General features: G+C 38.5%; 2 protein-coding genes across 2 annotated transcripts; both read left to right on the forward strand.

The window, feature by feature from the left end:
• Positions 1–5673: 5673 nt before the first annotated feature.
• LOC140858455 (uncharacterized) lies at positions 5674–6485 on the forward strand. The gene is made up of 3 exons (XM_073259148.1): positions 5674–5952; positions 6038–6337; positions 6422–6485. The coding sequence occupies exons 1-3, from the start codon at positions 5834–5836 to the stop codon at positions 6483–6485; spliced, it is 483 nt and encodes a 160-aa protein (XP_073115249.1). The 5' UTR covers positions 5674–5833.
• Positions 6486–11561: 5076 nt separating this feature from the next.
• Positions 11562–17483, forward strand: LOC105047783 (protein NRT1/ PTR FAMILY 4.5-like). The gene is made up of 7 exons (XM_073260023.1): positions 11562–11570; positions 12331–12390; positions 12464–12560; positions 12802–13019; positions 13400–13843; positions 14092–14219; positions 16486–17483. The coding sequence occupies exons 1-7, from the start codon at positions 11562–11564 to the stop codon at positions 17351–17353; spliced, it is 1824 nt and encodes a 607-aa protein (XP_073116124.1). The 3' UTR covers positions 17354–17483.
• Positions 17484–27959: the final 10476 nt, after the last annotated feature.

Raw genomic sequence — 27959 nt, forward strand, 5'->3', positions numbered from 1 at the left:
TTGATATTAACTTGTATGATATCAAAATATTTCATAATCCATCTTTAAAATTTTTGAAATAATATTTTAATTATTTATTATTTAAATTAATTAATAACATTACAGTAAAAAACGTAGTTACCGACTATTTTTTGCCGACGCTTTTTAGAAGCGTCGGCAGGTTGCGCTGACCTGCTGACGCTTTTAAAAAGCATCGTATTTCAACGACGCTTAAAAGCGTCGTAAAATTTCATTATTTTCAACGCCGACGCTTTCAGCAAAAATATCGTTAAATAAAGAAAATACCGACACTTTTTTGCGTCATTATTTAACGATGCTAAAAAGCGTCGTTAAGTTCGATTAATACCCCCATTCTTTTGTGTCCTAATCTATCTGTCGCCGTCCCCTCCCACCCATTCCTCCATCTCCGTCGAGCCCCATCTTCGTCGATTCTCCGCCGTCGGTGCCGCACCCGCCATCCACGCCGCATCGCCGTCCGCCGCTCCCCTCTGCTGCAGCGTCCGTCCACGCCGCACTCGTGCCGTCCACGTCGTACGCTGTCTGCTCTCCTCGAAACCACCCCACCGGCCCTCCTCCCTCCCGGCGGCTGTATTCGTAGGCCCAAAAATAAGATATGATTTGCTGATTGCTCTCTGTTTCCGCACAGTATACATGCAGCAGATGATTTCCAGTTCTTTTTTCTCAAATTTTCGATAATTTTTAGCTTATTTTTGATTGCTAACTGGCCAGAGGAGTTTGATTGTTCAAGCATTTATCTGGTAATCAAGTTCCTATATTATCACTTGTATGGTCGATAGCTTTCTTTGTATCGATTTGCAGGATTACGAATCCAAATATGAGACATGATGGATCTTGGTCCTCCATAGTTAAGTAAAAGAAAATTAAAAAAGTATCAAAATATTAAGCAATATGATATAGCATAATATCAGTTGATTTTTTTAATTATCTTTTTATTTTTAATAGAATCTTGATTAAAAATTTTAAATCAATGTCTCCATACATAGTTGCTAACTTTGGAAATACCATATCATCGCAGACTTTGATATCTTGTCCTGAAATATCTAGGTTTTATTCTTTTCGACTCTTGCAATATTCCATGTTGATCAGGATAAACCAAATATTTGATTCATATAGATTTTGGCCATCCATGATAGCTCTGTTTGATGGCCTGATGTTGTAAAGCAAACAAGCATAAATACCATCGTATCCTCCTTAATTAAATAATTAAAAGTCGGGATATCCTGGGATGGAGGGAGATCAATTTGGAATTCCCATTTTGTCTCCGCGGCGCATTTGCCGGTTTCTTCTCGCCCTCTCCCTTTCTCTCTCCCTCGAAGAACCCGACGAAAGGGGAACCGAGGGATTTCACGGGAGTTTTTTTTGTTGGCAGAGGCAGTTTCCATAAGTTGCTGAGTGGTGATGTTACACCACCATTGATGAAAAATAGATAGCCGTTTCTTACTCTTCCTTGTGTGTGAGGTTGTTCGGTCTTGCCATAAGATTGTCAAGCTCTTCTCTACCTCTACTGCTTAAGTTTACCTCTAACGTGGGGAGATTGTTGATGAAGTTTGCGACTTATACATGAGATATTCCCAGCATTTGGGAGAGAGTTGGGTGAACTTCCTTCAATGGTGGATCACCTAACCAGATGTCGTGCCAGAGAGAGGTGTTTTTTCCCTTCCCCACTTCAATTGATATACTTTGAAAGAAGTATATAAATTTTGAGGAAAAAAATAATTTGAGAAACTATGTACTTTAATAATATTTACACTAAGAATGTCATTTAAATATTTTGTTTTAGTAGAGCTTTGCTGCAAGGAAAATAAAAAATAAAAACTGCAATTTGGACAGGAAACTTAACATATATATCAGTTTCTTATCTTGCACTTATTTTTGGATTTTTGATTAGCATATGGTTAATTAATGAAATATATTGGATTATACTTCTCACAACATTATTATGTCACTATATTGATCATATTGTTGTGTATGCAGTTAACTCGTTCTATTATGAATACATGCCGGTCTACATAAGTGTGACCCTTTATGCTTTACGAGATTCTTATAGAGAAATTAGATTATTTTATACTGCTGGGGGGAAGTTCTTGAAATAGGTTATAGTGAGTTTTCCCTAGGGGATCATTCGGCCCGTGTTATCGGAGACGCACTGTAATAGATGCAAGTGAAATTACAACAATCATAGTTGTAATGGTCCAAAAAACCTGTTAGTTCCAGCTGTGACAATTAGGCCTGTATCAAAACTTAACGAATATCCACATGAATGTTGAACTATATCATTATAAAGGAAATATATTCTAATTTCTAAGATATTTTCATTCAAAAAATGTTCTACATATCTGACCATATACAACGAGATATACAAGAATAGATTTCCTACCATGATGCAACTACCTACCTCTTGGTCTTCGCAAAGCATTCTCTCACTAGTTTGCTCGAACTAAAGATAGATTCTAGCCACTATCAAAGTGCGACACCAAATACTGTATTTTGTACCATATATATATATATATATATATATATATGATTGAACTTAATTTTGCAGGAGAATGATTTTTTAGATAGGAGAGATGCGGTTGAAAATCCGACCGTATTTCAATGTTCATTGTTGATTAAGGCAATAAGCTATCGTATCGACAGTGCTTAATAAAATCAAAAAAAATGAGAAAAGAAAAATAATGAGAAACACTAACTATTTTTTTTATGCATCTCACCTTTATCATATGATCCTTGATATTATTTTAATAATATTTTAAAAATATTAAGAAATATCACTGTGCCCCACATTCATGTTAAATTTTCATGTATTAGTTTGTAGCTCATCTTCATTATATAATTCGTGACATTATTATAGTGATATTTTTAAAAAATATCGAAAAATAATATACATATTCTATTGCATTGCATAGAATCATAGACCCATCTTTTGATTAATGCACATAGTCTATTGTATCCGTATATTTATTTATTTTTGTATGGATAAAAAAATTATGTACATTAGTCAATTGATTGTCCAGTATGGATAGTTTGGAAAATGTGAGTAATTCTATAGGTCATTACAATAATCAAATGGTATGCTGAGGGATTGAAAAAAATTTCGGACGGTATTTTTTTTTTATTCTCCCTATACGGGAGAACTAAAAAAAATACTGTCGAAATTTTTTTCGGCTCTTGTTGCATATCATTTGATTACTATAATTGACCTATAGAATTTATTTATTTTCTGAATGGGATAGGACCTTCTTTACCTATTAGTTGATGATAGCAAGCATTTACTATGTAAATCATATCATATCTAGATGTATTTTTGAGTCTTCAAGTTATATAATGAACTACAATAGCTGTTATTTTTTTGAATTTTATGAAATGACTGATATTTTTTACTCATTGCATTAATATAGATTGTATAATTTTTTTTATTTTTAGATAAGTTGCAAGTTCGGTCATTTTTATCCTACAATGGATAAAAGTTGGATAAATAAATCAAGGAATAGTAAAGAATATTTAGATGGAGTTCATGACTTCATTAAATTTGGTATGGAGAAAAGTAGTTTGAATGGAAAGATTTTATGTCCATGTTGGAAATGTGTAAATAGTTTTTCTTTAGATCCACAAATTATTGAAGAACATTTGGTATGGAATGATTTTTTAAGAGGTTATACCGACTGAATTTTTCATGGAGAATCTATGTTGCCATCATGTAACCAACCCCTAACTCATTTTGGATCCACTAGCTTACAAGACAATTCTGCAAGAGATGATGATATAAGGAGTTTGATTACATATGCTTTTGGATTTGGTGTTCAAAATTTAGGAGAATCCAGTAGTATACAAGAAATAGTTGGGATGTTGATGGATGTACGCATATGGAACGTATGCATGTTGAGAAACCTATACATATATCTAATGATGGGACAGCTCGTTATCACACCTTAATGAAAGATACAGATGAAGAATTATATCCGGATTGTACGAAATTTTCTAAGATTTTTTTTCTGGTACATTTATTCCATTTAAAATATTTGAATGGATGGTCTAGGAAGAGTTTTACCATGCTGCTTAAGTTATTAAAGGATGCATTTTCAGAAAGTACTTATTTACCACCATCGTATTATAAAGCCAAGAAGGTAGTAAAGGAATTGGATCTTGGATACGAAAAGATTTATAGTTGTCCAAAAGATTGTATGTTATATCAGGGTGAAAATGCTAATCAAGAGTCATACAATGTATGTGGATCTTCAAGATGGATAATAAAAAAAGAAGATCGAGACAATGTACTGAATGAATTGGATGCAACGCAGAGTAAAAAAAAATCGGCGAAGGTATTGCGTTACTTTCCTCTTATACCTAGATTGAAAAGGATTTATGCATCATCAAAAATAGCTTCATCAATGAGATGGCATGACGAAGGACGTACAAAGGATGGAATGTTGAGACATCCAGCAGATAGTCTTCAATGGAAAGTATTTGATGATAGGCATCCTGATTTTGCCTCTGATGTTCGCAGTGTTAGGTTTGGCTTAGCTTCTGATGGCTTCAATCCATTTCGGACCCTAAGTTCTACCTACAGCACTTGGCCAGTCGTTTTGATATCTTACAATTTGCCACCGTGGATGTGCATGAAACAATCATCACTTATCTTGTCAATGGTTATTCCAGGAGATAAGGGTCCAGGCAATGATATTGATATTTTCCTACAGCCTTTAATAGAGGAATTGAAACAGTTGTGGGAGGGTATTGATGCATTTGGTGCTTCCAACGGCCAAACATTTAAACTACGGGCAGCTTTGTTATGGACTATTAATGATTTTTCAGCATATGCCAATTTATCTGGCTGGAGTACAAAGGGACGGGTCGCATGTCCTTGTTGTAAAGATTCAACACATTCAATTTGGTTAAAACATAGAGGTAAATTTTGTTACATGGGACATCGTCGATGGTTGGAAGCAAATCATCCATTTCAATTTTAGAAAGATTTATTTGATGGTACTATAGAATTGGGATGTGCCCCTATTCCACCTTTTGGAACTGATGTTCATAGACAAATAGATGGCATCAATTACAGCTATGATAAGCACTCAAAGTCCTCTAAAAAAAGAGGAAGGAATGATTTTTAAAGCTCAATGCACGAAGGGTTACCAGAGGAAGTCAGTATCAGTATTATAGATGCAGAGGTGTTTCAAGATCCAGATAATTATTTCGAGGATGAAAATGAGGAAGACACACAGATAGCATCTACACAACAGCCCAGTAAATATTTATGAAAAAAATGAAGTATCTTTTTTGACTTACCGTATTGAAAACATAATCTTATTCGGCACAATCTTGATGTCATGCATATAGAGAAGAATGTTTGTGATAATTTACTTGGAACATTTTTCAACCTTGATGGAAAGAGCAAAGATAACATGAAGGCGCATCTTGATTTAAAAGAAATGGGTATCCAACAGGAGCTTCATCCTAAAATACTTGCTAATGATAGAATTTATGTGCCTCCTGCTTGTTACACAATGTCTGCTCGAGAAAAAGATAATTTTTTGAGAGTTTTGAAAAGTATCAAGGTACCTGATGGATATGCATCAAATATTTCACGATGTTGCATCTAAAGAATCGAAAACTTTCAAATCTTAAAAGTCATGATGGTCACATATTGATGCAAGATATCTTTCCAATAGCTTTAAGATCGTCATTGCCGAAACAAGTTGTTATAATTGTACTTCGATTATCGTCATTCTTTAAGGCATTATGTTCAAAAGTTATTGATCCTCGGAAACTTGATCAGTTAGAATCCGATATTGCAATTACACTTTGCCAGATGGAAAAGATTTTTCCTCCTGAATTTTTCACTATTATGGTACATCTGCTCATTCACCTAGCTTCAGAAGTTAAAGTTGGTGGACCAGTACATTATAGATGGATGTATCCTATTGAGAGGTATTATTGCAAATCTTAAATCTTTTGATAATTTTATTAGAAACAACAGCATACTAATATTTTAATAAATATTTAATTTTTCAAGGTATCTTGTGCATCTTAAAGATTATGTACGAAATAGAGCCTATCCCGAGGGCTCGATTGCTGAAGGATATATTGTGGATGAATGTTTGATATTTTGTTCAAGATATCTTCAAAGTGTAGAGACTATTTTTAGTCGACCTCAACGGCATAATGACTTTGTGGAGAATGCAAAACCGTATAAGTTCTCAACTGCTGAAAAATTCTTGGGAAGAGCTGAAAGTATTGTACTTGATCAAAAATCCTTAGCACAAGCACATCGTTATGTGTTACTTCATAGTAACATAATATCTGACCATCGCAGGTTAGTATATTTAAGGCATGACATCAATGTTTAAATTTTATATTAGATATAATATTCTAAATGATATATTTATATTTTATGCAGTGAATTTTTAATTTATCAGAGACGAGCTAATCATAACATTCATCCTAATGCAAGGATTGAATAGCAATGGTTGGTCGAGTTATTCTCTATGTGGCTTTCGAATCAGGTGTGATTTATATTTAATTATGGGATACATTAATTTTTGATACATATTTAATATCAGATAACTCAACAGCACTTCATATCATTTTTTTTTAGGTATCAAAGATGATGGAGAGAAATAATTCAGATGAACTAATAGCTCTTGCTCGAGGACCTAACAAGATTATGAATAAATATAACAGTTTCATAATTAATGGCTTTAAATTTCATACTAGAGAACGTGAGAAATTTAGAAAAACACAGAATAGCGGTGTTATGGTGGAAGCGGATGGAAAATCCTATTATGGTGTACTTAAAGATATATATGAGTTGGATTATTATGGAAAATTTAAAGTAGTATTGTTTAGATGTGATTGGGTAGACATAAACTCACCAAGAGATTTGAAACAAGGTGCAAATGGATTTACACTTGTAAATTTTTCAAGGTTGATACACACTGGTGTGTTATTGAAGGATGATCCATTCATTTTTTCATCTCAAGCTCGTCAAGTATTTTATGTACAAGACGCAAAAGATAAAGATTGGTTTACTGTCATTAAAACAAAACCTAGAGACTTATATGATATGAGAAATCAAGTGGAGGATGATGACGATGACACTTATACATAATGTATGCCCTACAATTTTGTACCAGTTGATGATTTAAATGCTACGACGACGTTGGTTAGGACAGAATTTGAAGGAAACACTACTGCTTGATTGTTACTGGTAATAATTATTTATGATGTATATAATTTGTATTAATTATTGTGTTATTTTATCCATATATTAACTGATTCTACCTTTTATTTATATAAATGCTAGGTGACATCATGCGTCGCAGGGGACGATATGCTAGTGTGCAGTTCCAGTTTTCACAGACAGAGATCGGTACGTCTTCTTCAGCACAGCAGCCTGAGGCCAGTTCAGCTGCACAGCATTTCGAACCCTGTCCTTCTTCATCATCAGCACAGCACGATCCTTCTGTTCATCAGCCAGATGATGAGATACACGTGCAGGATATATATTATCTTTCATGTAATTTTATTTTTATTTTATTTTATGTATATTTATGATATCATTACTTTTATGTATTTTTTGCAGACGGATCCGGGAGAGTACGCCCCAGACGTGGACCCACAGTAGTACGAGATGTGTGGCAGATGCGTGAGGGCGAGAGAATTATTGTGGAGTGCAATCAGCTAGGTCAGCCAATTAAGAAAGCTGCCTGCTTATTGACTTCATTTTTAGGGACTGTTGCTCGAAGGCCTCAGCTATGTCCGTTGGGCTATGCAAAATGGAATGACATGCTTCCAATGTACAAAGTTGAGCTCCTCCGAGTTATAGAGGTAATGAATTGATGTTCATACTGTATATTAATTATTAATCACTTATATAATTTATTTCATTTAACTTTTTTTTTATAAAGCAAGTTTGTTCTCTCTCCATCCATTCATGATTTTGTAATGAAGTCTCTCAACCGCAAATGGAAAGAATATAGAGTACAATTGAAGAGGGACTATATGAGACAGGATATGATAGAGGAGGAGGTTGCTAGAAATTATCCTTCTGATGCACCCCCTCATCAGTGGATGGATTTGGTTCATTATTGGTTCTCCGAGAGGGCACAGGTATATTATCTGCTCATTATCTTTTTTTTTAAATATTTTATAAAAATATTGATTTATATTGTATATTATATATTATACATATAACAAGTTCTTTACTTTATTTTATAGTCTATTCCTCATACATCGAGGTCGAAGAGTTATGCACGACTCCGACAGGAGTTTGTATGTTTCTTAAACTTTCATAATTAACTTCTAATTTTTATGTTGAAATATTTATATAACTAATATCATTATGTATCATGGATCATGTCAGTATCATGATACTCATATATTTTTTTAAATTATTATAACTGTTTGCTTAAAATTAAATTATTTGTGTAGGTGGATGAGCATGGGAGGGAACCCGATAAAGTGGAGTTTTACCGGATGACTCATACTCATCAGGATGGTACTTTTGTTCGAGATGAATCGAGAGATTTATATGTACGGTATTATTAATATTCTATTTTTTGCAATGATTTTAATTTAATTTTGTTAGCTATTAATGTATAACTCTTGTTTTCAAAATAAATACAGAAGAGGGCTACATCTCTCATTGCGGAGCGTGACGACGAGTCTGCAACATCTACGCAGCAGAGCCGTATCGAGGCCAAGATGTTCACAGAGTTGATGGGACCAGAGTGCTACGGCCGAGTGAGGGGTTATGGAGTAGGAGTCACCCCTACTCAGTTATCTGAGGTTAGTAGATATACGCAGCATGCTGCAGTAGATGCTCAGGATTTACGCGTCCGCAGACTCAAGATGAAGATATAGGAGATTAGACAGAGTCGTGCCATTGAGATGGAGGAGATGCGATAGAGCCATGCCGAGATGCAGGCCATCAGGGACAGATTGATTGGCTTACATCTTTATTAGAGATGTATGGCCCATCTCAGGTAAATACATATTATTAAATATATATTTTTATATTAATTTAATGATCTATATATTTTTATTTATAGATATGTAAATCAAGTTTTTCATATGTTTCTTGTAGGCTCCTGGCACATCAGGCATCCGTCGAGACGGCGGCACGTCACGTGGAGACAGCGACGACCATCCGCCTGCAGATTGATATCATTTTATTTTTATTGTAGTCTTATATTTATTTATATTACTCTTGATTGTAATGGACGATTAGTACTTTATTTTTATTTATATAAAATAATATCTTTTGGTTTGGTTAAATTTGCTATTGAAGTTTGCTTTTGGTGTGAATGGTGGTGATTGTACAGGTTTATGTTTGAATAATTGATATAATTTTATACAGGAATGTATGTATTCTTTTTTTTTGTATATAAAATCTGTATATTTTTTTTTCTGTTAAAAAATTTAATGATGTTTATAAGCATCGTTAATAGATTTTTTAACGATGCTTATAAGCGTCGCTAATGACTTAACTGCCGATGCTTCGAAAAGCGTCTTGGTAGAGTGGAGGATGCGTTGTCATTAACAACGCTAAAAAGCGCCGCTAAAAGTTAATTTTACAATGCTTTAAAGCATTGTTAGAAAATATTGCGATGCTTTTAAAAAGCATCGGCACTTTTCGTCTCCACACTTACGTAGACGACGCTTTCGCGATGTTTTTTGAAGCGTCGTAAAACTTAAATGCGACGCTTATTAGCGTCGTAAAATACCTGTTATAGCGTCGCCTTTTACCAATTTCAATATAGTGTAAGTATGATAGTTAATATGTGTTTATTATAATAATTGAGATTTTGTAAATCTTGACGTCTATAGTATTGGCTAAATTTTCAAATCTCGGATCCTGTATTTCTTTCTCATCCAACATAAATTAATATCTTGGTTCATCTCAACATCGGAGACCTTCTGAGGAGCCGAGATCCCCGTGATTAAAAATCCTGGCATCCATTTACAAATAAAACTAGAAAGAGAGATATATCACATAAAAGATCAAGGCTGACAAGATTAGACCCATTTGTAAATACTAAAGTCAACAGAGATTACAGAATTCTATATAGGCACACGACTCATCTTTGTCTAAAATAAAGGTAAAGTTTATGGGCAAAAGAGAAATGTTAATACGACAAATCATCCTACTGCCAAGCACTGGTATGCACCACTTAGATGACAATTTGAGACAGGCATCACTTCCTTTCCCTCCATGCGAAACAATAGCTCGAATATATACACCTTTTACATTGCAAATAAATACATGAAAATAAAGTGAGCGTGTATTAGAAGGTAGGATTTGCATATCAGTTCAAGGTGGACAATGTACATAAAAAGACAGGCAAATTTCTATTCAGTGTCTTCCATGATGGGTATATCTGGTTGCTATCAACTGAAGGGAGCTTCATGGAGTTGGAATATATAGTAGAGATCATGTGGAGAGACTTCCACATTTGTCACCAATTTCTTGTTTGATGATTGCTTTCCAGGGTTGGTCCATTCCAACAAGAATGGATTGCGTATTTTCTAGGATCACACATCTTATTTGAATTAATCTTATGTAGTTCCATGCATTTGAGCCAAGTTGGAATCATTCCCTTCTTTGCATTCATACAACATTTAGTGTTCAGGGGTTCTTTAATTCGAATGTTTTACTCTTCGCAGCCTGCAACAATGCCAGGTCTTTGTCAGGACCATTTGACACTAAGCTGACAGCCACCATTATACAATGTTTCGTTTTTTGAGACGAATAGCAGAGAATTTAACATGCTGAAACGTATTGCAACTATATTTTATTTAAGGAAACAAGAGTATTTAACATGAACTCGATCTCAATCTGACTAATATATTCTTCAGTTCAATAGACCAGGTAGTTAATAGTTGCTACACTTGTTGGCTGTTGGAGGCTTCATTTGTGTACCATCAGACTAGCGATAGAAATTTCCAGACAGAACATTTGTTGGATCAGTTAATGGGATACATTCCAGTAAATAGTTGATGTGGCGTACCATGCATTTTCATCAGTATAATATCAACTGGATCAGAAGTAGTCAATCAAAGACTTGCTCTTAAAAGGGAAGGACTGAGAAGAATCACATATGAATGTAGACTTAGAAGAGGAGACCTTCACAAGAGAAAACAAATCAAAACTAACAGTTTTCTGAATTTTTTTGTCCTCACTGTTAAGATCTTGATCTGATAGAACTTTGTTGTTCAATACCTTTCAGATACTTTCCTGTTTGGATCCAGCATTTTCTATTTGCTCGGATCCTAGAATATTTACCACATAGTTTGAAGGCCAACAGCCAAAAGAATCTAAACGACACCAGTTAAAGAAGATTCCTCTTCACCATTTCTTGTCCTCTTCCTCTTGGTGTTATCGAATTATTGTCTTCTGTAATCGATCCACCAGCAAGACAGAACTACGTATCAGTTTCCGTATAACTTTCTTTGTGGCGGACTTGTGTAACGTTACCACAGCTTGAATTGCAGATCCAATGTTTTTTTTCTTTTTTTTAAAAAAAATAAAAGATAAGATGGAGGAAGTAAGATACATTCCCCATGAAAATAAATTATATAAATTAAGATATATGCACATACGGAGTCATAGAATGGAAGGTACAATAATGGAGAGGGAATGGATTTGGCTGCTTCTACCCAGCGCATCGTTCTGGACGACGTCGTGGGAATAGAGAGCCATAGAAATCTTGGCCTCATCGCTCCCTGCATATTGTTGCATGGATTAAAAATCCACCAGCCTTGTTCGACAGGCCGCTAAGTTCGAAGGTGCCCCGGGTGTACTAGTGGCGCTTGCGAATTTTGACCCTCCGTTTCCATGGGATGATCAAGCCTTTCGCGGATCCAACGGTTGCCGTCCTTTTTTTCGAAAAAGAGAGAAGAATGGTTCAGTATATAGGTGCAGACCAGGGAATAGTTGTATGGTATGCGAAAATATAAATATAAGAACGTATTCGAAAGGTCCTCCAATGCACATAAGAACACTCCAATCGTAAGCTTTCGTGTTGTCTGCTCTTCTCTGTACATGACTTAGCCTTTATATATATATATATATATATTAAAAAAAAGTATTTTTGGAAATTGAAAATCTTTATATATATGTGAGATCCTTCAACACCCACCTTAACAACCTTTCAGCTTCTTCTCCAAAGCACCATGGTACTCTCTCTCTCTCTCTCTCCCTCTCCCGCTTCCTCTGTGTGTGTGTGTGTATGAGAGCGCGCGCGTGTGAGCAATGTTTACTGTGTTCTCTCTATGGCACTCATTAGTTCCTTGGTTCTCTTGCAGGAAAGTTTGGAAGTCAAGAATGAGACGTCCTTCAACTCCACTCTCAAAACTATGTCTATGGTACTCCCTCTCCTGTTTGGATTTGATTCGTTTCTCTTGTCGAACCTGTGGTTAATTCTTTGTGGATATATAGGAGAAGGGAAAAGTGGTGGAAGGGAAGGTAGATTGGAGGGGAAGGCCAGTCAGGAAAGGAGAACATGGGGGAGTCAGCTCATCCTTGCTTGTATTGGGTATTTAAAACTCCTACTTTTAACACCCTATATACACAAGTAGGATCCAATTGAGATCAATATTACCATCAGTACATGCTACCACGATAAAGGTCGCATGCCATGCAACATAACGCTAACTTCACAAGCATACTCTACGAGGACATAGCCTCTTCCTTTTTTTTTTTTTTTTGGCACACAACATATTTTGTTGCATTTATGGCGTGCATTAATTGGTCTCCAATGCTCCATTTGTTCGCAGCTGCTTTCATGTTTGAGAATATGGCCTCTCTCGCACTAGCAGTCAATCTGGTTACCTACTTCACCGAAGTCATGCATATGGACGTAGCCGATGCTTCCAATGCTCTAACCAACTACATGGGCACCAACTACATGGTCTCAGTTGCTATAGCAGTCTTTGCAGATATCTTCATTGGGAGATACAAGTCTGTTATTATATCAGCCTGTATTGAGTTCATGGTACTTCACCTACAACTCAGACAACTTTTTTCTTTTTACTATACAATGAACAAATCATCTTACAAGGGAATAGACAATTCATTAGCTAGCCAAATGATTTAGGAAATAAATCATCAGTACTATATACTGACAAATATTTCATAATTCAAGAACAATCCGTGAATCATTTGCCCTATAAATCGACCATATATAAAACTTTACACTTGCTAATTTGTCTTGCCTTAATTAACATTCATGCCTGCTATATTCCATGCATTTGGAAGTTTTGAATTGTCCTCAAAAACCAATTAATTTGTTACCATGCTTTACTAGCGTGGACTCTATCTGCCACCCATTATTAATTAATGATCACTTATCTTCCAATCTCTTCATTTTTTCAGGGACTTCTGTTGTTAACTCTGCAAGCTCACTTTCCAAAACTCAAGCCACCTCCCTGCAACATCTTCGACACTACCGCCCATTGTCTGAAGGTTGATGGTGGTAATGCTGTGTTCCTCTACATCTCTCTATACCTCGTAGCCATTGGGTCAGCTGGGATCAAGGCCAGTCTGCCGGTTCACAGCGCCGATCAGTTCGATGAGAAGGATCCTCAAGAGGCCCGTCAAATGTCGAGCTTCTTCAACTGGCTCTTGCTGAGTGTCTGTCTCGGAGGGGCCATCAGCTTGACCTTTGTGGTCTGGGTTCAGAACGAGAAAGGCTGGGACCGGGGATTTGGGATTTCCACAGGTGCCATGTTGATAGCACTAGTAGTGTTCCTTGCTGGTGTGCCAAAGTATCGGATGGCTATCATTCAAGGCACTAATGCACTTCTCGAAATTATTCAGGTGTGCAACTTCTCCAAATCACCCTCTTCAATTTACTCTGCTATAGGTTATAAGATAGTTAAATAAATAATCGAATTAGAGAATGATGTCTAGCAAACTTGCCTCTATTACCATGTTATGTTAGGGAATAAGTCAACAATGTATATCCAGTGCCGATGTTATCTATCTGAAATGGGCTTCAAGTATCCTACTTTGGCCATTCCTCTTCATTTAGACCAAGCATGACCAAGTCTATATATGTTTTTCAGGTTTGCGTGGCAGCATTCAGGAACTGGAATCTAGACCTTCCTGAAGATCCTACAGAGCTTTATGAAATCGATAGAATGAAAGAATCGCTTGAAGAAGTAGAATTTTTGCCTCACAGAGATAAATTCAGGTCCTTTTCTGAAAAAACAATTCTATCCATAATCTCTTTTTTATGAAGTACAACATACAGTTATCCAATTTAAAGTTGAGGTTCATAATTTGCACGCACCACTGTCTTTCTTTATGAATCGAACTCATCTGGATAGGGATAAGAAGATTCATTTTTATTAATTTACATTATCATATATCAGAATTTATTTTGATTTGCAGAAGTTTGTTGGTAAAATGGTTTGGATTCATCAAGATAAAATTACTATAAAAAAACATATTCATTCGTGACCAAAGTATAGTGAGGGAGCATTAACACCCTCCAGAAGCTTTATTTAAGACGGCAAAACTCAGTCGTCATTATTAGTTATCAAGATCGATCTTAATATATTGGTGACTATCTTGAAATGCCGTCATAAATACTGAACTTTTTCATCACAAATATTATTTTTTTTGGAGGTACGCATTGGCACCAATTTCATACCAATATACTAGTGACGAATGAATCCACACCCTCATAAAAAATATATTATTTATAACTAGATGTTACTAAAAATATAAAATTTATTTTGAAAGTATCCTAGTTACGAGGATCAAAATTAGTCATCATTGTTAATCGCTAAAATCTCAATACATTATCGACTACATTAAGATTTTCTCACAAATAACATATTTATTTATGACTAAAATATAGTGAGGGCACACTAACACCCTCACATAAAGCTTTATTTATGATGGCAAAACTCGGACGTCATTATTAATTGTCAAGATCTTAATATATTAGTGATTACCTTAAAATACCGTCACAAATATTAGATTTTGCCATTATAAATATTATTTTTTTAGAGAAAAGCATTGACGTAAATTTTATACCAATATATTAGTGACGAATAAATCTATGCCCTTATAAAAAAATATTATTTATAACCGGATGTCATTAAAAATATAAAATTTATTCTAAAAGTATCGTATTTATGAGGACCAAAGTTAGTCATCATTGTTAATTATTAATTTAAAATATAATTACTAAAAGATTTCATGGAGATCGATTTAACTAAGGATTTAGATCACCAATCTAACTTAAATAAAATATATAATATAAAATATTAAAAATATTCTATATTAAATACTATTACTTATTAATTACACATAAATAAAAAAGTCATAAATTATCTATTTTTAAAGGATATTAGAAAAAGAAGATGATTAAATTGTTATAAAAATAATAGTAAAAAATAAAATATCTCATAATATATTTGAAACGAAAGTATTTTATAATATAAAAAGTCTTAAATAAGTATAATAAATTATGACTTCATAATTTACTATTACTTCTTAAATAAGTATAATAAATATTCTATATTAAATATTATTACTTATTAATTATAGCATAAATAAAAGAAGTCATAAATTATCTACTTTCAAAGGACATTAGAAAAAGAAGATGATAAAATTATTATAAAAAATAATAGTAAAAAATAAAATATATCATAATATATTTGAAATAAAAATATTTTATAATATGAAAAGCCTTAAATAAGTATAATAAATTATAATTTTATGTTAGATGTTATTGTTGTCCTAGTGGTTATATATATATATCTTATCTTTATAAGATCTCTGATCGAATCTAGTTATTTACAAAAACTTTTAAATCTTACTTGTGACAGATATCTTTTTGTCATTTTGTCACAAAAAAAAATCTTTATTCATTTTCCTCGTCTGCTACTATATTAATGATGATGGTTAATGTTATTTCTACTGACCATAAATATTTAAAAATATACCATCATCGGTCGTCTGTCACTAATAAAATTTTTTACGAGAGATGTATTTATGATAACCTGTGATAGTAATATACCGTCAGAAATATTTTTTTATGATGGGATTTGATTTTTAGTGAGAAAAAATGATTCTAAAAAAAAGTCACTTTTTTTGTAACGAACTTTTTGATTAAGTGTTAGAAGAAGAAAGAGATGGGGCATGTTTAGAACTTAACCAAATAAACCTTTACATCTACTTTCATATTAAATTATATAGCATGATGCTGCAAGTGGTTCAGTTTGCAGCAGCTCATATTTCTTTATGATTTGGCCAATTAGATAACTACAGCTACAATTCCTTTCTGATGGAAAAACATCAAGAAAATATCCTAGCAAATCATAAACAGAATTCTTCTTTCAGAGGACCATTGTAAATTTTGGTGTTCTCCAAGACTTTCCTGGTCCTTCGAGAGCTCTCCAACAACATGACATAAATTAAACTACTTGCTTGCAAATTCCATTCAGGTTATTGGATAAAGCCGCAATCCAAACTTCCAGCACTACTCACACCACTTCACCCAGCCCCTGGAAGCTATGCCGAGTCACCCAGGTGGAGAAGGCCAAGACCATCCTCGGCATGATCCCCATCTTCTGCAGCACCATCATCATGAGCACATGCCTTGCCCAGCTCCAGACCTTCTCCATCCAGCAGGGCACCACCATGGACACCCGCATCACCCACAAATTCCACATCCCTCCGGCCAGCCTCCCCATCATCCCCATCTCCTTCATGATCATCCTCATCCCACTCTACGACCGCCTCTTCGTCCCCTTTGCCCGCAGGATCACCGGCCACTTCACTGGCATCACCCACTTCCAACGCATCGGCGTCGGTCTCGTGCTTTCATGCATATCCATGGCCACCGCCGCGGTCGTCGAGGTGAAGCGCAAGAACGTCGCCAGGAGCCATGGGATGCTCGACGCCCTCCCTGTGCTGCAGCCATTGCCGATTACTGTCTTCTGGCTCTCCTTCCAGTACTTTATATTCGGCATTGCGGACATGTTTACTTACGTTGGACTGCTTGAGTTCTTCTACTCTGAGGCACCGAACGCTTTGAAGTCGATCTCGACCTCCTTCCTTTGGTGTTCCATGTCGCTTGGCTACTTCCTCAGCACCATATTGGTTCAGATAGTGAATGCTGCCACCAAGAATCACACAAAGAGTGGAGGGTGGCTGGCTGGAAATAATCTCAACAGGAATCATGTGAACCTCTTCTATTGGTTGCTCTGCATCCTTAGCTTCATCAACTTCTTGAACTACTTGTTTTGGGCCAGCTGGTACAAGTACAAGCCACAAGCTGTCCATGACGAGGTGGAGAATGGGGAGGTATAGGCGTTGGTGGTGCTCGTCTTGGTCTATTCATGGGCGGGTCCAAGTTGGAGCTGGGTGTCCGGGAAGTGTAGTGTGGTGTTTCGGTGGAACAAAAGATACATTTATGTTTCCATCTGTGGCTGGACGGACATCAACAGGGGACGGGTGTCAAAAAGCTTCTTTTGTTTGAGATTTCTCTGTTCTTAGTTGTTTCTTTTTTTGCTTGAGAAAGATTAATTTGCTCATTATTATGGTCTTTTTTAATTATGATTTTGGTTTTGTTACTGTTGTGAAATGAAATGATAGGCCTGTCATTGTTAACTATTTCAACCAAAAATAAAAATGCAATCTTTTCTCCTTTAACTCTTGTAATATATATATATATATATATATAGTTCTTAGTTGTTCCTTTTTTTTTGCTTGAGAAGATTAATTTGCTCATTATTATGGTCTTTTTTAATTATGATTTAGGTTATATATATATAGTTCTTAGTTGTTCCTTTTTTTTTCTTGAGAAAGATTAATTTGCTCATTATTATGGTCTTTTTTAATTATGATTTAGGTTTTGTTACTGTTGTGAAATGAAATGATAGACCTGTCATTGTTAACTATTTCAACCAAAAATAAAAATGCAATCTTTTCTCCTTTAACTCTTGTAATATATATATATATATATATATATATATATATATATATATATATATATAATATATATATATATATATATATAATTGTTAACTATTTCAACCAAAAATAAAAATGCAACCTTTTTTTCTTTTATTCTCATAGTCTACATGATCCATTAATCAAATAAGTCAAATTAAATTAAATAGATTAAAAAGACTAAACATATCATATTAAATAAGTCAGAAACATATTAAGTAAATTTTAAACAAGTTAACTGGACTAAATGAGTCGAGTTAATGATCCAACCTAACTATTAAATGAGTCAAAATGGATTAAACGTGTGAAAGATTTAAATTTGAAGCTAACCCATTTAATAAATAGGTTTAAGCAATATCTTGAATCCTTAACCAACTCCAAGGCCAATAGAAGCAAGTCCTATGGCCAATCTAGTACAATAACAGAAGTGGCAGAAATCAATGAATTCTTGACTGTTGTGCAAGATTCGGTACCACATTATGCAGTAGGAAGAAAGAAAAAATAAAACAAGAAAATAATATAAATACGTGGATCGGCCTCAAGCCTATCTCCACGAGGTGTGCAAGCTTCACTATGAGAGAATAAAACAAAATCAATACACGAGGAACTCACCACTCCACCCTTGTACAAGAGTCTCTCATTGAAAAATCTCAAAATACTCATAAAAGCTCTTTGAAATCTCTCTTGAAGTCTTTCTGCACCTTCAGAACGTCACCAGCTCTCCAACGCAATAAACGGCTCATCAATCATAGCTATATAAGCTCCAGAATCTAAAAAATACTGTTTCAGTAGGAATATAGAGTCCCAATCAATCCTAGACCATCTGTGGCCGTCCGATCGTGATCGGCTCACACCAGAGCCGTTCGATTGTGCACATCAGGGCCACCAATCATTTGATCAAATTTGAAATCATCTTCAGCCGTCTGATTGTGATTGGCTGCGATCTGGACCGTCAGATCGTGCAAAAACTCTCCTGGACCGTGCATGGACCGTGTGTTTGGTCCATGCGGCCCCATCGACTGCCCAGCACCCCACAGTCCGCGATAGACCATGCAGGGGTGATGGGCCTGGGTGCCCATGCACACTGGGTCTGCTGTCGTCGTGCATCGTGCCACCTTTTTTGATCTTCTTTCGCACGTATTTTTGCTATCTAGACTTCGTTTGGGCTATTTTTGGGCTCGTTGGACTCCGTTCGTCATCCTGAACCTCACCGTGGGCTCAATATGGATCGAATCTTAAGATATCAAATCTCAATAATCTCCATCTCGATTCGATATTTGACCTTATCTATCTTTGAGAGCCTGTGATCTGTCTCACCCCCATACCCTGGGGCATGCCTGCTATCTCATGGATGGGCAAATATGGGAGTCGAGCCAGACCGCTCGATCCCACCTCCATCATGGGCTGTATCCACTCTGATCAAAGACTTGCTTGGGGTATCATCCCGCGCAATAGGAATCTCACTCTGCGACGTCGCCTCTCGTCCTCCCGAGTCTCCCGTCTAGTGCCCGATCTACCTCCACCTGGAGCTCCACCTCGCACTGACCGGCTCTTCCTGGCTCCTGAAGCTCCACCTCACACTGGACTCTCCATCAGGTAGTAATATCCTCTCATCCTTTTTTTTCCTTCAGAATAATCTTATCGTCACACAACACCTTTAAGATTTCTCCACCAGCTATCATCTTGTAGCCTCTCGAATCCAATTTGCTCAGTAAGATAAGATTCTGTCTGAAATCAGATATGTATCGGATCTCTCCCAATCTCTTCATTGCACCATCATGTGTCCTCCAGCTGACCGTCTCGATGCCTCTGATCGCACAGCTTGATCCATCCGACAAATAAACAGTGCTTCACTGCTCTCCATGGAGTCAAACTGCTCCTCTCTGCAACATATATGATAGGTGCATACAGAATCTAAAATTTACTACTCAAAAAAATAGATATCTCATCAGATATCTCTAAGACATCATCCTCTAACTCGCTACTGACCGTCGCTGCAGTAGTCCTCATCCGATCCCTGAGTTGAAGGCAATCTCTAGCTAGATACCCCAACTCATCACACCGATAACATCTGATCTTGCTCAAGTCTCTCATCCTAGATTTGGACCGCCCTCATCGCGATCTCCTATCGCTCTATCTACTGCCTTCTACTCCTCCAGAAACCACCAAAGCTGAGCTGTCGTCTGAGCTCGAAGCTGGGTTCTGAGAACTGCATGCTCTATTTCTCAGTTATCCGCAGCTGGTAAAACTGCCTCTAGAGAAAGAGGGTGTTGGTGAGAGACTTCACTATGTACAACTCCTCGAGCTTCGACCATAGTATCGACAGAGAAGTTTTGCCAAGTACATGGATCACCACCTCATCCATTCGGTACAAACGGATCGTACTCACCGTCTGCATCTGAAGCCACCCGCAATCCTGCACCTCTATGGTAGTCGTGTTAGGATTTGATGCCTCAAGATTCAGCCCACATTGAGCCCACAACGAGTTCGCGGTGAAAAACAGAGTCCAACGAGATCAAGATCACCCGAAACGGAGCTCGGATGGAGGAGATAAGAGCTTTTGAAGTCAGCACGAGATTCGAGGCGATGGAGGACCGCCGGCGACCGGTGGCGGGCGGCAGCGGCGCGCGGACGTGCGACCAGGCCCACGCAGGACGCGCGACCCATGCGGCGGCGGCCCAGGCGGCGCGCAGCCCAGGCGGGCGGCGGCCCAGGCGCGCGCAGGCCCGCGTGCGGGAGCGGGCCGGCCCAGGCGGCCTACTGGCCCTGTTCTCCGGTCCACCGTGGAGCGGGCGGTCCACGGTTGGGCCTGTGGACTGCGTGGGCATTTCCCATGCATTTCACGTGGTCCATGGTACTATTCTGTAGACCGATCGCGATCGGACGGCCCAAGGAGTTTTCGATGACAATCCGACGATTCAGGAGGTTGATTTGGCTTGTTTAGGACTCTTAAACCTAATCTAATTATGTTTTAAAGCTGCTTAAGCCTTTAAAAAGGCCTATGACAACAGAGAGGGGTGTGGATCGATTTTTACGAGCCATACAGAACCTGAGAGAAGAGAGAGGCGGAAGCACTGAGAGACAAGGAGCAGGAGGCTCTTGAACAGCGGTCGCCAGGCATTTCAGGGGTTTAGGGGATCTTCAAAAGAGAGAGAGCTTTTGTGAGGGAAACTTCAGGTGAGAGAGAATTGGGTGTACAGGGTTGAGGGTGAGGTCTCCTCTTGTAAAATTTTTTTTTCATAGTGAAGTTTGCATGCCCCGTGGAGGCGAGCCCTTTTGTGGCTGATCCACGTATTTTGATTGTTTTCCTTTTGTTTTGTTTCTTCTTTTTCCTGCTGCATCGCGTGATACTGAAAAGATCTTGGGAGGTGGTGTCCTGGCCAGACATCCACCAACAAGTGGTATCAGAGCAAGATGGTATAAGGACGCAGATTGTAGTGGTGGTGAGCAAGACTAAAGATGGAGAAGACAGGAACAATCAAGATGGAGATCAACAAGTTCGATGGTAAGAGCAATTTCTATTGTGGCAGGTAAGGGTGAAGGACGTGCTCATCCAACAGGGGTTGATCGATGCTCTCTTGTGCGATGAGAAGCCGACCACCATAGAGGTGCGGGATTGGAAACGGCTACAGATGCAGACAGAGATACCATCGCATGTACCTGGGGATGAGGTGGTGATCCATGTGCTGAACGAGATTTCTCCGACGGTGCTGTGGTCGAAGCTCGAGGAGTTGTACATGGCGAAGTCTCTCACCAACACTCTTTTCCTTGGAGGCAGTTCTACCAACTGCGGATGACTGAGGGACAGAGCGTGCAGGAGCATTTGAGCCACTTCCAGAAGATCCTCACCGACCTCCTCAGCGTTGGCGAGAATGTTGAGGAGAAGACCAGGGCGCTGGTTTTGCTGGCGTCGCTTCTCCCTTCGTACGAGTCCTTGGTGACTGCTCTTCTAGTGGGAAAGAGCACTATCAAGATGGACGAGGTCACCACAGTGATACTCCAAAACGAGGTTCTCAGGAGGGAGAACCCAGCTTCGAGCTCAGGTGGCGGTAGCTCAGCTTTGGTGGCTTCTGAAAGAGCAGGAGGTGGTAGACGGAGCGACAGGAGATCGCAACGCGGGCGGTCTAAGTCCAGGAGGGACTTGAGCAAAATTAGGTGTTACCGGTGTGAGGAGTTAGGGTATCTAGCCAGAGATTGTCCTCAACTTAAAAATCAGACGGTGGCTGCTGTAGCGACGGCCGGCAACGATTTAGATGGAGATGTCCTGGAGATATCTGACGAGGTATCTACTTCTTTCCAGCAGTGGATATTAGATTCTGCATGCCCCTATCATGTATGTTGCAGAGAGTAGCAGGTTGACTCCCTGGAGAATAGTGAGGGCACTGTATATTTGCCGGATGGATCGAGCTGTGCGATCAGAGGCATTGGGACGGTCAGCTGGAGGACACATGACGGTGCAGTGAGGAGATTGGGGGAGGTCCGATACATACCCAATTTCAGACGAAATCTTATCTCACTTAGCAGACTGGATTCAAGAGGCTACAGGACGGTAGCTGGTGGAGGAATCCTGAGGGTGCTACGCGACAATAGGATTGTGCTGGAGGGAAAGAAGGGGAGCAGAGGACATTATTACCTGGCAGGAGCCCAGTACGAGGTGGAGCTTCGGGAGCCAGGTGGAGCCCAGAGCGAGGTGGAGCTCTAAGAGGTGGATCGGCACGAGACAGGAAACTCGGGAGGATGAGAGGCGACGTCGCAAGGTGAGATTCCTATTGCCGCAGGATGATGCCCCGAGCAGATCTCAGGTCAGGAGGAGCACAGCATACGATGGAGATGGAATCGAGCAGCCTGGCTCGACTCCCATGTTTGCCCATCCATGATCAGCAGGCGATTGTCCCAGGGCATGGGGGTGAGGAGATCCAGAAGCTCTCGGAGTTTGGAGGAGATCGAATATCGAGTCGAGGTGAAGATTATTAGGATTTGATGCCTCAAGATTCAGTCCACATTGAGCCCACAGCGAGGTTTGCGATGAAAAATGGAGTCCAATGAGACCAAGATCACCCGAAACGGAGCTCGGATGGAGGAGATACGAGCTTTTGAAGTTGGCACGAGATTCGAGGTGGTGGACCGCCGGTGATCGCGGCGGGGGCTGCGCGCGGGACGCGCGACCCAGGCTCGCGTGGGATGCGCGACCGACGCGGGCGGGCGGCCCAGGCGCGCGGCAGGCCCGCCGCGGGACCGAGCCGGCCCAGGCGGCCTGCTGGCCCTGTTCTCCATCCACCGTGGACGGGAGGTCCACGACTGGGCCTGTGGACCGCGTGGGCATTTTCCACGCGTTTCACGTAGTCCACGTACTATTCCGTGGATCGGTTGTGATCGGACGGCCCAGGGAGTTTCCGGTGACGATCCGACGGTTCAGGAGGTTGATTTGGCTTGTTTAGGACTCTTAAACCTAATCTAATTAGGTTTTAAACTTGCTTAAGCCTTTAAAAAGTCCTCTGACAACAGAGAGGGGTGTGGATCGATTTTTCACACCGTACGGAACTCGAGAAAGAGAGAGGCGAAAGCGCTTAGAGAGGAGCAGGAGGCTCCTGGACAACGGTCGCCAAGCACTTCAGGGGTTCAGGGGTCTTCAAGAGAGAGAGAGCTTTTGTGAGGGAAACTTCAGGTGAGAGAGAATTGGGTGTACAAGGATTGAGGGTGAGGTCTCCTCTTGTAATTTTTTTTTTCATAGTGAAGTTTGCATGCCCCGTGGAGGCGACCCTTTTGTGGCTGATCCACGTATTTTGATTGTTTTCCTTTTATTTTGTTTCTTCTTTCTTCATGCTGCATCGCATGGTACTGAAAAGATCTTGAGAGGTGGTGTCCTGACCAGACATCCATCCAACAAGTCGGCTTCTCCTCGCACAAGAGAGCATCTATCAATCCTTCCTAGATGAGCACATCCTTCACCCTTGCCTGCCACAAGAAATCCCCATCAAACTGATTGATCTCTACTTTGATTGTGCTTGTCTTCTCCATCTTCTATCTCGATCACCATTGCCACAATCTATGCTCTGGTACCACCTCACTCTAATACCAATTATTGTGCGGGATCTAGTATCACACGGTGCAGTAAGAAGAAATAAAACAAGAAACACAATACAAATATGTGGATCGGCCTCAAGCCTACCTTCACGGGGTGTGCAAGCTTCACTATGAGAGAATAAAACAAATCAATATATGAGGAACTCACCACTCAACCCTTGTATAAAAATCTCTCACTGAAAAGCCTCAAAACCTTCACAAAAGCTCTCTGAAACCTCTTTTTAAGCCTTTCTACACCTCCAGGACGTCACCAGCTCTTCAACGCAATAAATGGCTCATCAATCAAAACTATATAGGCTCCAAAATCTCAAAAACACCGTTTCAATAGGAATACAGTCCCAATCAACCCTAGAACAATCCGTGGCCATCCGATCGTGACCGACTTGCACTAGAGCTGTCCAATCATGCACATCAGGGCCATCGATTATCTGATCAAATCCAAAATCATTCTCAGTCGTTCGATCGTGACCGACTGTGATCTGGACTGTCGGATCGTGGAAAAACTCCCCTGGACCGGCATGGACCGCGTGTTTGATCCACGCAGCCCCATGGACCGCCAAGCACCCCACGGTCCACAGTGGACGGCGTAGGGGCGCTGGGCTTGGGTGCCCACGCGTGTTGGGCCAGCCTGTACACACGCATCTCCACCGAGCCCGCCGCACTGCCGTCTTGTGCACTGTGCCACCTTCTCCGATCTTTTTTCGCACGTATTTTCGTCGTCTGGATTTGTTTGGACTGTTCTTGGACTCGTTAGACTCCATTCATCGTTCTGGATCTCACTGTGGGCTCACTATAAACTGAATCTCGAGATGTCAGATATCAACATTAGCAAGTTTTTTACAGTAGAGCAAGTACAAATATTAGTGATAATTATGGCCTATCAGGAGAATCGATGACTGCATCAAAGATGCATATTTTGGTCAACTCTCCATTATCTTTTCTGGCTGAGTGGCATATACTTCCATGGCACCCATTTTTTTAATCATGAAGCATGGCTGAGTAATTGTGTTTATGATCTAAATCTGTTTACGTTGAATCTAAATTTGATTAAAATAGTTCATGGGTTAGATTGATCGATTGGATCATAAATTGCGGAGGGAGAAAAAAATGGCCACAGCCAACAAACCCCTCCCTAATTAGGGGTGGCAATCAGGTTGGGTCGGATGTAATTATAAATAAGTCAGGTCAGATATGGATCGAGTCAAAAAAATTTTGAATCTGGATCCGAATGTTTATTAAATAGATCAAATTTTAAAATCCAAATCTGACTAATTTAATAAATCGATTATCCATTTCGATCTATTTACAACTCATTTATAACCCAGTTAAAAAAAAGAACCTGACTCGTTTATAAACCATTTAAAAAATAAAAAACATAAAAATCTTCTCCACCCAACTGCCTCTCCGCCCTTGCTGTATCTCTATCCGACCACCTCTCCATCCTCACCGTGCTCTCACTGCCTCCGACTTTGCTTGATCAAAGCTTTTGGCTGCCTCTGGCTCCACCCTTGACCACCCTTGTCCCCATCCATCTCAAACTCTATCATGATCTCCTCCACTAAGCTCACTACAAGAAAACAGAATTTTTGTGATGGAATTATTTATTACAAAAATATTTTTAACATAAATACCTATATTTATATCAAAAAAAATATTTTTATTATGAATAATATATTACTTATGATGAACAATATTTTTATCACAAATAATAGAGTATTTACGATAAAAATATATTTTCGGAATAAGTATGAACTTATTTACAACTAAATATTTTTATCCTCAATAATTGATAAAAATAAGAAATTAAAAAAAATAAATGATAGATTATTTACGATGAAAATTTTTCATCATAAATAAATTCATACTTACGATGAAAATATATTTTTTATCATAAATATAAAATTATTTTTGATGAAAAATTTTCATCATAAATAATTGATAAAAAATTAAAAAAAATTAAAAAATAAATGATGGATTATTTGTGAAGATAATTTTTCATCATAAATAATTATATATTTACGATGTAAAATTTATTTCATCATAAATAATAATTTATTTACGATGAAAACTTTTTATTACAAATAATCGATAAAAAATCAAAAATTTAAAAAATATAAATGATAGATTATTTGCGATGAAATTTTTTTTTACGACTTTTGTCCTGCTTCTTTTCTCTATCAACTTTTGTCCCTCTATTATACTAATATTCTCTTCAACTAGCCGTAAAGTCCGGACTTGTAACTCTCTAAACTTCTACTTTCACTCATTCTGTTCATCTTCTACTCTTTTTTTTTTTGTACTAGCTCTTAAATTTTAAAGATTTTTGAACCGTCAGGCTTACTCAAAAAAAAATATCGATTCGAGCATGGTAAAAGCCGAGGGGGATGAATCGCTATATTTTCATTGCTAATGCCCAATTATTTGTGATGAAAAATTTTAGATCAATCTAATCAGATTGATTCAAATTGGGTCATGGGTCAAGCTGACTCATTTGCACTTTGAAGATCGTGAACATCAAATAGCATACATCCCGTATTGCATCGAACGACATGCATGTTGTTTCACATCAAACGGTCTAAAAATTATCGAAATTCTCTACTCTCTACATCACATCAGAGTTCTCATCATCTCCATTCGCAATCATAATATAGGTGGCATATATCTGTGCCTGTCCAACATGTGCCATGCGAGCCCTCATGCGTACGGTGCATTAAACAGCATGCATGCACTCCGTGCATCGAACAAAAATTTATTTACGATAAAAAATTTATTTTTGAATAATATTTATTTTAAAAAAAATAATTTTTAGATAATTTTTTTAGCAAAAAATATTTGCAATGTAAAAATATTTTTCGTCGCTAATTGTTTGGTTAAATTTTTTTTAGAGAAAAAAATTTTTAGGGGGAAAAAATTTTTTAACAAAAATTATTAGCAACAGAAACATATTTTCGTAGCTAATAATTATTATTAACATAAAAATTTTTATTTCATTGCAAATTAATTTTTTATGAATTTTTTTTGTTAAATTTTTTTAGATGAAAAAATTTTTAGAAAAAAAAATTTTTTTTGATGAAAATTATTAGCAACAAAAAATATTTTTCATCGTTAATAAGGCTTATTAGAGACGAAAATTTATTTTCCATCACAAATTAATTTTTTTATAATTTTTTTGATTAGATTTTTTTAGAAAAAAAAATTTTAGAGAAAAAAATTTGACCAAAATTATTAGCGATGAAAATCACCTTATGTCGGCAAATATTTCTAAATAAAAAAAAATATCCCAAATCCTTCTCCCTACTTCCCTCCTCCGCACGTTTTCGTCTCCCGCCCCCGCCCTCCTATTTTCCCATCGAACCCATCTCCCTGCCGAACCCACTCCCGCCCTTCTCCCCACTTTCCTCTCTCCCTCCCTCTTCCTCGGCTCTCTTGCTCCCTCTCTCACTGTCTACTGCCGCCGCCGCCGCCGTCGCCGTCGACTTTCAAAGGTAAACCTTTTTTTTTTGGCTTTGCGGGAAAGGGAAGAGTAGGAGGGTGGGTGCCCGAGCAGGGAGGAAGGAGAGGGAGGGGGGGTGTTTGGTGGGGTTAAGGGGCGGTAGTGACAGGCGCGGACCCATAGGGTGGGGCGGAGGGGCACCATGAGGGGTGGGGGGTGCGAGCGGGTGACCGGGGGCGGAGGATGGGGGTTTGTGTTCCCGAGGACGGTCACCGAGGCCCGGGGGAGAGGGGAGGAGGGGCTAGTGGCACGAAGACGGGTCGGGGACCACAGGTCGGTGCAGGGGGTGATGTGGATGACTAGAGGGTCGGAGATGGTGCCAGAGATGTGATGGCTGATGGGCCAGGGGCGGACGGTTGGGGGTTGGGAGGTTGCGTCATACGAGGG

This window comes from Elaeis guineensis, chromosome 6 (genome assembly GCF_000442705.2).
Source record: "Elaeis guineensis isolate ETL-2024a chromosome 6, EG11, whole genome shotgun sequence".
Classification (NCBI taxonomy): Eukaryota; Viridiplantae; Streptophyta; class Magnoliopsida; order Arecales; family Arecaceae; genus Elaeis; species Elaeis guineensis.

Excerpts from the sequence above, each read along its gene's own strand:
- LOC140858455 (XM_073259148.1), top strand. The coding sequence starts at position 5,834 with ATGGAAAAGATTTTTCCTCCTGAATTTTTCACTATTATGGTACATCTG. Across the intron at positions 5,953-6,037 it reads TGGATGTATCCTATTGAGAG|GTATCTTGTGCATCTTAAAG; the intron begins GTATTATTGCAA and ends TAATTTTTCAAG. Across the intron at positions 6,338-6,421 it reads ATAATATCTGACCATCGCAG|TGAATTTTTAATTTATCAGA; the intron begins GTTAGTATATTT and ends TATTTTATGCAG.
- LOC105047783 (XM_073260023.1), top strand. Across the intron at positions 13,020-13,399 it reads CAGCCTGTATTGAGTTCATG|GGACTTCTGTTGTTAACTCT; the intron begins GTACTTCACCTA and ends TCATTTTTTCAG. Across the intron at positions 13,844-14,091 it reads CACTTCTCGAAATTATTCAG|GTTTGCGTGGCAGCATTCAG; the intron begins GTGTGCAACTTC and ends TATGTTTTTCAG.